This window comes from Salmo salar, chromosome 11 (assembly GCF_965601325.2).
Source record: "Salmo salar chromosome 11, fSalSal1, whole genome shotgun sequence".
Lineage (NCBI taxonomy): Eukaryota > Metazoa > Chordata > Actinopteri > Salmoniformes > Salmonidae > Salmo > Salmo salar.
Window position 1 is genome coordinate 103,335,984 of NC_138301.1, and position 12,155 is coordinate 103,348,138.

The window sequence follows — 12,155 nt, forward strand, 5'->3', positions numbered from 1 at the left end:
ATAAAATCAGTGATTTCGTATCTTGATGAAGGGTGATACAAGGTATTATGGTCATCCTCTCTTCTCTCTCTCTCTCTCACTCTCACTAACTCCCTCTATCTCATCTGATACCTGCTCTTGTAGACAAGGTCTTCTGGTCAAAGAGCCGCTTCATTCCAAACTGAGTGAGAAAGAAGTGGTATCCACATAAATACAAAATCACATAATGGAGATCAGGAGAAAATACCATAACATGTCAAAAAGTAATCCTAGTGTGTTCCACAGCTCTGGTGGGAGAGCAAATGGAGGAGAGGGAATTTGACTTTCCACAGCTATTGTTCTCCACTTACAACTATGGTCTAATAATCCCTCAATGGGAAATAGCCCCTATAAACTGGCAAAACCATAGATCCCTCTCTGAGTGTGTGAGCAATTTCTCGCCAGCTAATTAGATGAAAATAGGAACAGTTTCACCAACGTGAGATTTTGCAAAGTACTTAACAATTCCTGCCTCGAAATGTTTATATAAACATATTTCTCACTGTTTCTCATTGACAACTTTTTCATGCAAATTGATCCTGTAGACAGTCTTTTCTAATAGACCAAGATGTTTTATTATATATGAAGTAACATTCCAATAGAAGAGAAACACAATATAAATGACTTTATTGCATGTCAAGACAATGAGCAGTGGACATTACTGTCAAATAGACCTCATATAAAAACAGATTTTCATCAATCTAATCAATTCATTGTCTGTGAACATTACAGCAAGGTCAGCTATCAGAAAGTGATTAGATGAAGCAGCAGAGCTCAGCATTTGGATGGTTGGGTGGAGACAGTGGTGTTCACCATATGGTTATACATGTCAGGGGGCATCATAACAGCAGGGTTATAGGCAGGTTGATTAGAAGTTGTCATTTGTGAATGGCCTGCAATGGCATGTTGGTCAGTTGCCATCTTAATTTGAGCCCCTCCGGCAATGCCAGGGGGCCCTGCCATCATACCAGGGTGCATCTCAACCATGACGTAGCTCTGTTGGTTGGGGGACTGTGGGCCGGTCATGATGTAGCCCTGTTGGTTGGGGGACTGTGGGCTGGTCATGATGTAGCTCTGTTGATTGGTTGTGTAGGATACATTTGAGTTGGTCATGGCTGGAGGCTGCACTTGGATGGCCACAGGCTGGGTGGTTCTGAAAGTGCAGCCCTTCTTGTGGTCTTTGATCTCCCTGGCCATCTGACACCATGAGCACCAGACACAGCAGCAGGACACCATGATATCCTCACAGAGGCTTTGCTATGGACCCACACAGACACACTTGTTTAACACTATCACACACACACACAAGTTAACAGAACACACATAATACCCCTGTCACAACATACACTACTGTTAAACAATTTGAGTTCATGCAGAAATGTCTTTGTTTTTGAAAGAAAAGCTATTTTTGTCCATTAAAATAACATCAAATTGATCAGAAATCCAACATTGTATTATGACTATTGTAGCTGGAAACAGCTGATTTTTAATGGAATATCTACATAGGCGTACAGAGGCCCATTATCAGCAACCATCACTCCTGTGTTCCAATGGCACATTGTCTTAGCTAATCCAAGTTTATCATTTTAAAAGGCTAATTGATCAGAAAACTATTTTGCAATTATGTTAGCACAGCTGAAACCTGTTGTTCTGATTAAAGAAGCAATAAAACTGGCCTTCTTTAGACTAGTTGAGTATCTGGAGAATTAGCATTTGTGGGTTCGATTACAGGCTCAAAATGGCCAGAAACAAATAACTTTCTTCTGAATCTTGTCAGTCTATTCTTGTTTTGAGAAATAAAGGCTATTCCATGTGAGAAATTGTCAAGAAACTGAAGATCTCGTACAACGCTGTGTACTACTCCCTTTACAGAACAGCGCAAACTGCGTTGTACGAGAACTTCAGTTTCTTGGCAATTTCGCGTATGGAAGAGCCTTCATTTCTCAGAACAAAAATAGAGTAGTTTCCGGCCATTTTGAGCCTGTAATCGTAACCACAAATGCTTACACTCCAGATACTCAACTAGTCTAAAGAAGGACAGTTTTATTGCTTCTAAGCACAACAGTTTTCAGCTGTGCTAACATAATTGCAAAAGGGTTTTCTCATGATCAATTAGCCTTTTAAAATGATAAACTTGGATTAGCTAACACAACGTGCCATTGGAACACAGGAGCGATGGTTGCTGATAATGGGCCTCTGTACACCTATGTAGATATTTTATAAAAAAAATCTGTTGTTTCCAGCTACAATAGTCATTTACAACATTAACAATGTCTACACGGTATTTCTGATCAATTTTATGTTATTTTAATGGCCCAAAAAATCTGCTTTTCTTTCAAAAACAAGGACATTCTTAAGTGACCCCAAACTTTTGAACGGTAGTGTATGTATCTGCAAAAACAACAACATTTATGCAATGTTTGTACGTAATGGGAAACATCACACCTGAATGCCATATTTGTGGCGTACAGCAACCCGCATGGATAGACTTGCGGGTGGCACAATGATGGGCACCCCAAAGCCAACCATGCAAGCAGGGCCAATGATGTCCACTAATGGCAGACAGGTACACTCTCCAAACTCTCCCGTGGTGGAGCAGGCTAAGCAAGGACAGCACCAGAAACCATAACAACCTGCACACACAGAGACATACATACCTTATCAACAGAAAGAGCAACAACAATACAACTCTTAAAGGTGGTGGCGATATTTTAAGACAGAATACCCTGAGATAGGGGTAGATGGGATAAGATGTCCCATGGATACTCACAGGAATTCATGTCTTGACAGCAGTCAAAAAGGCCAGTGTTCCAGCCCTTAATAGCAGGTGCTGCCACCTGTTGGTGGACTATTATGTTTGCTTGCATGGTGATCAGACCTGCCTGCAGACACAATGAAAAGGAATACGTAGCACTCACAATCATAATTTATTTGTGGGGGAAAATTTATCAGCAGTATGCTTCTAAGATATAGCTGAACAACATACTTGTCATCAAGCTTATGCCTATAATTGTTGGCTACACTGTAGAAACAAATAGTTCTTGACTTCACCCAACTCATTGCTTTTGTTTAGGAGATGTTGGAGGTGTAACTGCATTGGAGCTGGCAAATCAGTGAGCTGCCACACCCGTCCTTAAATTCCACCCACGTTAGAAGTTCAGGACGAGAAAGTGTAGGCTATATTGACATAATGACACTAATACTGAAAATCATTAATTGAAATAATAAGGATTCATGTCAGGCTAATCGAGGTGTAGATTACAACACACATTCTAGTGTTCGTACTTGTAACAAGGCTTCTTGCTGATTTGACAGCTCCAACGTAGTTACACCTCCGACATTGGCTAAATAAAAACAATGAAATTGTTCTGCAGTTGTTGATTATCGTTGGTTAAGACAGAAAGATTCAATCTAGCCATTAAACTCATCAAAATCATGCCACGAATGTACAGTGTGACAAAATAGTGATTTACTGATGGTTCCTCATTCACATTGTGACTGTAACCCTGTAAAGATATTATTGACTGTTCTTTTTACCAATTTCACACTATTATCTATTATTATCAACATCTATTATCTATTAAGGTTTTCATCAGAGAAAAATACATTTTCATTAAAAAAATATGGATGTATATAGCCTTTCTTACCTTTCCACCCTTCTCAAATGCTTAGAGAGAATGACAGGAGCTGACGTGGACCTAATCATGAAGCACAATAAACATGTCTGGAATGTCTGCGGGTATGCAGGTTACTTAAAGTGAAACTGGCAGCATTTTAGCAACATTAACTCTTATTAAAATATTTTTCCTGGTGGTGTATATGAACATATGACACCTTTTTTTTATTTCACATTTTCTGACAAGCAGCTTTTGGAAATAGTCATTTTCAGGTTTTCATAAATTCATAGAATGTTTGGAATGACGTTTATGTCATGACTGTCCTGTGAGGATCACAATGGGTCAGATCAGCTTGGCAATGATTGACAATACCCAGATATTCTCTCACCCACAGAAAAGGGGAGGAGGGAACTGGGACGGTTTAACAGTTCACACCCTGTTGTAAATTACAGGAGAAGGGGGCTCCCCCTCCAGTAAAATCCACAAAGGAATGTGCTTTGTTAACAGACTTTTTGCCGCTGAAACTCTAACACATTCAAAAAGTGAAAACTGGAACAATATTTCTAACATAAGAACGTGGGGAATGGTCGGAGATGATCTATAGAAAATGAATGTAAACTTATCCAGCATGCTGTAGCCCACCTCGTTTTCAACCTTTCCAAGTTCTCCCATGTCACCCCGATCCTCCGCAAACTCCACTAGCTTCCAGTCGAAGCTCGCATCCACTACAAGATCATGGTGCTTGCATACGGAGCAGCAAGAGGAACTGCCGTCCCTTATCTTCAGGCTATTCTCAAACTCTACACCCAACCTGAGCACTGCATTCTGCCTCCTCTGTTATCTTGGCCATCCCACCCCTGCGGGTGGAGAGCTCCTGCTCAGCTCATTCTAAGCTCCTGGCACTCCAATGGTGGAACCAACTTTCCCTTGAAGCTACGACAGCAGTCCCTTCCCACCTGAAACCCAACCACTTCAAAGAGTATCTTGAATAATCCCCCTCTTAACCAAGACACCCCCCCCACACACACAATTTAGTTTTTACTTTAATGAACCAACACTTGCACTTGAGGTTTTGCAAAGTGCTTAACAATTCCTGCCTCTAAATGTTTATTTAAACATGTTTCTCATTGACAACTTTTTCATGTAAATTGATTCTCCTGTAGGCAGTCTTTTCTATTAGACCAAGATGTTTGATTATAAAATAAGTAACAATCCAATAGAAGAGAAACACAATATAAATGACTTTATTACATGTCAAGACAATGAGCAGTGGACATTACCATCAATTAAACCTCAGACTATAAATCATATAAAAACAGATTTTCATCAATCTAATTAATTCATTGACTGTGAACATTACAGCAAGGTCAGCTATCAGAAAGTGATTAGATGAAGCAGCAGAGCTCAGCATTTGGATGGTTGGGTGGAGACAGTGGTGTTCACCATATGGTTATACATGTCAGGGGGCATCATAACAGCAGGGTTATAGGCAGGTGGATCAGAAGTTGTCATTTGTGAATGGCCTGCAATGGCATGTTGGTCTGATGCCATCTTAATTTGACCCCCTCTGGCCATGTTAGGGGGCCCTCCCATCATACCAGGGGACATCTCAGCCATGCTGGAGGACTGTGGGCCGGTCATGACGTAGCTCTGTTGGTTGGGGGACTGTGGGCCGGTTATGACGTAGCTCTGTTGGTTGGGGGACTGTGGGCCGGTTATGACGTAGCTCTGTTGGTTGGGGGACTGTGGGCCGGTTATGACGTAGCCCTGTTGGTTGGTCATGTAAGATACATTTGAAGTGGTCATGGTAGGAGGCTGCACTTGGATGGACACAGGCTGGGTGGTTATGAAAGTGCAGCCCTTCTTGTGCTCTTTGATCTCCCTAGCCATCTGACACCACGAGCAACAGGCACAGAAGCAGGACACCAAGATGTCCTCAAAGAGGCTTCCCTGTGGACCCACACAGACACACTTGTTTAACACTATCCACACACACACACACACACACACACACACACACACACACACACACACACACACACACACACACACACACACACACACACACACACACACACACACACACACACACACACGTAAACAGAACACACATAATAACCTTATCACAACATATCTATCTGCAACATCAACATTGATGTAATGTCTATATGTAATGGGAAACATTACACCTGAATGCCATATTTGTGTCGTACAGCAACCCGCATGGACAGACTTGCGGGTGGCACAATGACAGGCACCCCAATAGCAGCCATGAAAGCAGGGCCTATGATGTCCATTAAGGGCAGATAGGTACTCTCTCCAAACTCTCCTGTGGTGGAGCTGGCATAGCAAGGACAGCATCAGAATTCATTGCAACCTGCACACACACAAACAGACACACCTCATCAACAGAGAGAGCAACAACAAGACAACTCTTATAAGTGGTGCCGATATTTTAAGACAGAATATCTTGAGCTTAGCAGCAGATGGGATATGATGTCCCATGGATACTCACAGATACTCATGTCCTGAAAGGAGTCAAAGAGGCCCGTCTTCCAGCCTTTCATAGAAGGTGCTGCCACCTGCTGATGGACTGTCATGTTAGCTGCCATGGTGATCAAACCTGCCTGCAGACACAACGAAAAGGAAGACGAGGCACTCACAATTTGTTTGTGGGCAAAAATTCCTCAGCAGTATGATACTGAGATCTAGCTGAACAACATGCCTGGAATCAAGTTGATTACTATAGTTGTTGGTTACACAATAAAAACATTCAAGGTGGCCGCACAAAAAAATATTTGGAAACTAGTTCCACAACTTTTTTGACTTCACCAACTTTTTGGACAAAGTGTTGCATGCAATTCACATTTTGAGTTGAGACAAGTGGGGAAATATTGAGTGATATTGACTGATGGCTGTAAATTAGGGTTGTCTTTTTAGTTTCAGGCATGGTCCAATTTCTGGACCAGAAAGTGGGTTCTTTCAAATCTATCTTGACTAACCAATCTCACTAATAATGAAAACAAATCCACATGTTTTGCAGTATCTGGTTAAACACATCATATTATAACCTCTTAAATATATATTTGTATTGTAAAAAAGTCCTTGACAAGTGTTTTCTGAATGGCACACTGGGAAACATGTTCATGAAAAAACATCTATCTTCAGCCAACACAGTATTTCAAGTTGCGGGTCTCAGGAAACTGAACTTGTTGTGTGATCAACTCAAATATTTGTTTTGCAAAGGCAAACTTAACTATTTAATAAGTTCACACAAATCAAAACGGCTGTGGAACTAGTTAGGCAGATTGGTCTCATAGACTAGACATAACATAGTTAATGTAAATCAGGGACACTCATTAGTATGATGTGTTACATTTGGTATGGTTACACAAGATTGAAGGTGACTTAAGGCAACAATTAAAAGAGGGTGTTTGGTTGATCATATAATGAGAACGTCTGGCAACCCAAAGGTTGTGTGTTTGAATCTCGTCATGGACAACTTTAGCATTTTAGCGAATTAGCAACTTTTCAGCTACTTGCTACTTTTTAGCAACTTAGCAACTACTTAAACCTTTAAGCTAACCCTTCCCCTAACACTAACCCTTAGAGTTAGCTAACGTCAGTGTTAGCCACCTAGCCACCGTGCTAATGTTAGCCACAACAAATTGGAATTCGTAACATATCATACGTTTTGCAAGTTCATAGCATATTGTACTTTAGCAAATTCATAACATATTGTACTAATTTAAATTCGTAACATATTACACGAATTGTAATTCATAACATATCAAACGAAAAGAGTGATGGACATCCACAAATTAATACACACAGTGCATTCGGAAAGTATTAAGACCCCTTGACCTTTTCCACATTTGTTACATTACAGCCTTATTCTAAAATGGATTAAATAAAAACACAAATCCTCAACCTACACACAATACCCCATAAAGACAAATAAACAAATATATATTAAAAAATACATCTTATTTACATAAGTATACACACCTTTTGCAATGAGACTTGAAATTGAGCTCAGATGCATCCTGTTTCCAAAGATCATCATTTAAATGTTTCTACAATTTCATTGGAGTCCACCTGTGTTAAATTGAATTGATAGGACATGATTTGGAAAAGCACACACCTGTCTATATAAGGTCCCACACTTGACAGTGCATGTCAGAGCAAAAACCAAGCCATGAGGTCGAAGGAATTGTCCGTAGAGCTCCAAGACAAGATCATGTCGAGGCACTGATCTGGAGTTGGATATGGAAACATTTCTGCAGCATTGAAGGTCCCCAGGAACACAGTGGCCTCCATCATTCTTAAAAATGTTAGAAGTTTGGAACCACCAAGACTCTGCTTAGAGCTGGCTGCCCTACCAAACTGAGCAATCGGGGGAGAAGGGCCTTGGTCAAGTAAGTGACCAGAACCCGATGGTCACTGTGACAGAGCTCTAGAGTTCCTCTGTGGATATGGGAGAACCTTCCAGAAGAACAACCATCTCTGCAGCATTCCACCAATCAGGCCTTTATGGTGGAGTGGCCAGACGGAAGCCACTCCTCAGTAAAAGGCACATGACAGCCCGCTTGGAGTTTTCCAAAAGGCACCTAAAGGACTCTCAGACCATGAGAAACAAGATTCTCTGGTTTGATGAAACCAATATTGAACTCTTTGGCCTGAATGCCAAGCTTCATGTCTGGAGGGAACCTAGCACCATCCCTACGGTGAAGCATTGTGGTGGCAGCATCATGTTGTGGGGATGTTTTTCAGCGGCAGGGACTAGTCAGGATCGAGGGAAAGATGAACAGAGCAAAGTACAGAAAGATCCTTGAGAAAAACCTGCTCCAGAGCGCTCAGGACCTCAGACTGGGCTGAAGGTTCACCTTCCAACAGGACAACGACCTGAAGCACACAGCCAAAACAACGCAGGAGTGGCTTCGGGACAGGTCTCTGAATGTCATTGAGTGGCCCAGCCAGAGAACGGACTTGAATCCGATCGAACGCTCCCCTTCCAACCTGACAGAGCTTGAGGATCTGCAGGGAAGAATGTGAGAAACTACCCAAATACAGGTGCGTCAACCGTGTAACGTCATACCCAAGAAGACTCGAGGATATCATTGCTGCCAAAGGTGCTTCAACAAAGTAATGAGTAAAGCATCTGAATACTTATTTAAATGCCTTTTTTTTATTATTGCAACCTGTTTTTGCGTAGTCATTATGGGGTATTGTGTTTAGATTGATGAGGGGAAAAATACAATTTAATCAATTTTAGAATGAGGCTGTAATGTAGCAAAATGTGGAAAAAGTCAAGGGGTCTGACTACTTTCTGAATGCACTGTACCATAAGAAACGTAATATATCATACAAAATGGAGTGTCTCAGGTTTACATACAGAATAATACGAAATGCTCTGAGACCACGTTGAGTTACTAAATCTTTTTGAGTTCGGCCCCCTCTGATATATTTTTATTTTTACAGAGTACAGACCTAGGCCTAGATTCAATCAGTTCCAGCAATAACCAACAACTGAATAGCAGTTTTATAGTTTTTTGTTGTTGTTGATGTCGGAGGTATAACTGTCAAATCGGTGAGCGGCCGCTTCTGTAGTCATTGTTATTTTGGGTTAGGGCAGAACTGATGGAATCTAGCCCTTAAACTCCTCAAAATGCTGCCAGGAAAGTACAGCATGACACAATAGTGGCCTACTGTTCATTACTCATTCACATTCCGCCTGTAACCCTGTAAAGATATGACCATCTGTTCTGTATAATAACTACACTCTTTATTCACACTATTATCCACTATTATCAACATCTATCATCTATTATTAATAGATTTTTATTATTAAAAAACATTAGGCATGGATCTATATAGCATATCTTACCTGTTCACCCTTCTTGAATGCTGTGAGAGAATGACCTGGACTTAATCATGAAACACAATAAACATGTCTGGAATGTCTGCAGGTATCCAGGCTACCTGATAGAAAACGCACACAAAACCTGCAAAACCTGAATGCACTTTGTTTGAGGGATTTTTTACAGGAAAGAGAAAGTGTTACAAGTGGCTTTAGGTTGGTGATTTGAGCATAATGTATGAAAGAGCTTTTTTCAAGTAATTATGAATTAATCTTTTGGATCAGGTTGCATTGGGATAAACTCAAATGTAGTTTGTGGTGGTGGAGATTGACAGCAAACTTAGCCAATTGCAGATTTCTACTGTACGCAGCATTCACACTATGTCCATGTGCCATTCATCTGAGGGGCCAGGGCTGCTACAGTTGTTTCATAGGGATGTCAGCTGTAGTAAGCCACCTGTAGGTTATCAGCTATCCTAAATGTCTGGATGACAGATTCAAAATCATCACTGTAGCAGTACATTTGGAAAAACTTTATTGAATGTTCTGTCATAATGCCTACATAAGGTTGTCATAAACATAAGGTGTTTGTGCCGACTTACGTCACATCTCTCCCATAAAAATGTTACAATGTTTTATCGTCATTCAAATGATCAAACAGGAAACACAGAAATGTTCCATCCAAGACAAAATCTTACATTTCTATATCATCTTTTCATGGCATGAACATGGTATGCAAATGAGAGGGTTGAGTAACAATGACTAACATATGACATGGTCATTCAAAATTAATGCTAACTCCATGGCAATGGAGAAAAACTTAAGAAACATAGGGAAACAATTTCCTTCTAAGCTTCTAAGGTGTTATGCAATCATAGTCACAGAATGGAACCGTGCTGACCATTGAAGACCATTGTTCCCTCTAAGCTGTGCACGGTTGCGCAGCTCCCCAAGACTGCTGCACAGAAGAAATATCAGCCTGCAAAGAGAAGCAGAGCTTGAACTTCACTCAACTCTCTAGAGTTTTCCCTGTTAGTTAACACTATCAACGTTTGCCTTTACTGTGGGAATGTCACACCCTGACCATAGAGAGCCCTTGGTTCTCTATGGTGTTGTAGGTCAGGGCGTGACTAGGGGGTGTTCTAGTCGATTCATTTTTATGTTTGGGATTGAGTATGGTTCCCAATTAGAGGCAGCTGATTATCGTTGTCTCTAATTGGGATCATACTTAAGGTGTCCCTGTTCCCACCTGCTTTTGTGGGATATTGTTTGTGCTTGTTGCACCACGTAAGTCACGGTTTGTTGCTTGTTTATTGTTTTGTTGAGAAGTTTTCACTTTCACTCAAATCACGCTGCGCCTTGGTCCGTCCATTATCACAAGCGTGACAGGGAATTGTGATCAATCAACACAATATTAGCCATTTTTAATGCAACATACTGAAACATCTTTTTGTGTTTTGTTGGTATTTAGTCATTTTCAGCTCTTCAGGTCCTACTCACTGGATGAGCAGATCAAAGAACTGATAGGACAGAATTAAGAACTTGGTTCTTAGTCTGTGAGGGCACGCTTAAGAGGAGAGGGTCAGACAGTCTGATCCTTGTCAACCCCCAGGGAGCTTCGAGGAGAGCCATGCAGTAGCGGCTACACCGGACGCAGTTGCATGGCACAAATTCTTTGTGGCACATCGATGGCAACCATAAGCTGATCCGGTGAGTAAACGCTTAGGCCTCCTGAACACATTTTTACAATCTTAACATCGTATTCCTGGGTATCCCTTTACACCTCTTGACTTTTTCCACATTTTGTTTTGGTACAACCTGAATTTAAAATGAATTAAATTGAGACTTTGTCACTGGCCTACACACAATACCCCCATAATGTCAAAGTGGAATTATGTTCAGAATGTTTTAATAATTAATTTTAAAAATGAAAACCTGATATCTTAAGTCTATAAGTGTCACAAATAATGTTGTTGTGTTGAAGGGAGGACCAATACGCAGCGGGAATGTGGATACTCATCTTTTTAATAAAACACGAGCAAAGCATCCACAGGAAAAAACAATAAACAATACTCACGACAAGAACAGTGTGGCAGGCTAAACAAAAGTAGTGCTCACAAACAACTACCCACAACCACAAAGAAAAACACACCTGTTTATAGGACTCCCAATCAGAGGCAACTAGAAACACCTGCCTCCAATTGAGAGTCCAGCACCCAACCTACACATAGAAAACCTACCTAGAACCTACACACAACACAAACCCTCTGCCACGTCCTGACCAAAACTAATACAATTACTCCCTCTGCTGGTCAGGACGTGACAATAAGTATTCAACCCCTTTGTTATGGCAAGCCTGAATAAGTTCAGGAGTAAAAATGTATCACATAATAAGTTGCATGGACTGTGTGCAACAAATGTTTAATATGTAATAATGTTAACAATAATAAAAACAGAATGGTGTCACTATAAGAGGAAAAACCTTTTTTTTTATTATTTCTGAAGGCCTCTGACAACAACAAGAGTGCCACAGTTACGGAGTCATTCCAAGCAGCCATCACCAGCTACAGAGTACCATCCTGGGTGAGAAGTATCTGTGCCTTCATGGAGCAGTTCAGGGGTGGTGAGAGGGGAAATGCCCTCTCACTGCCCCAGCTTCA

General features: G+C 41.0%; 2 protein-coding genes across 3 annotated transcripts; both read right to left on the reverse strand.

The window, feature by feature from the left end:
* Positions 1 to 628: 628 nt before the first annotated feature.
* Positions 629 to 4,426, reverse strand: ponzr10 (plac8 onzin related protein 10). Of its 2 annotated transcripts, none has more exons than XM_014128480.3 (5): positions 4,278 to 4,426; positions 3,666 to 3,716; positions 2,789 to 2,900; positions 2,464 to 2,651; positions 629 to 1,275 (listed from the first exon to the last, which is right to left on the reverse strand). In XM_014128480.3, the coding sequence occupies exons 3-5, from the start codon at positions 2,883 to 2,885 to the stop codon at positions 793 to 795; spliced, it is 768 nt and encodes a 255-aa protein (XP_013983955.2). In that variant the 5' UTR covers positions 2,886 to 2,900; positions 3,666 to 3,716; positions 4,278 to 4,426; the 3' UTR covers positions 629 to 792. The 2 variants fall into 2 exon arrangements, with proteins under 2 accessions (XP_013983955.2, XP_082814331.1); XM_082958205.1 differs by lacking the exon at positions 4,278 to 4,426 and having other exon boundaries at positions 629 to 1,076; positions 1,125 to 1,275; positions 3,666 to 3,795.
* A 435-nt stretch (positions 4,427 to 4,861) lies between these two features.
* LOC106563173 (uncharacterized) lies at positions 4,862 to 9,585 on the reverse strand. The gene is made up of 4 exons (XM_045690020.1): positions 9,523 to 9,585; positions 6,151 to 6,262; positions 5,825 to 6,012; positions 4,862 to 5,585 (listed from the first exon to the last, which is right to left on the reverse strand). The coding sequence occupies exons 3-4, from the start codon at positions 5,930 to 5,932 to the stop codon at positions 5,040 to 5,042; spliced, it is 654 nt and encodes a 217-aa protein (XP_045545976.1). The 5' UTR covers positions 5,933 to 6,012; positions 6,151 to 6,262; positions 9,523 to 9,585; the 3' UTR covers positions 4,862 to 5,039.
* Positions 9,586 to 12,155: the final 2,570 nt, after the last annotated feature.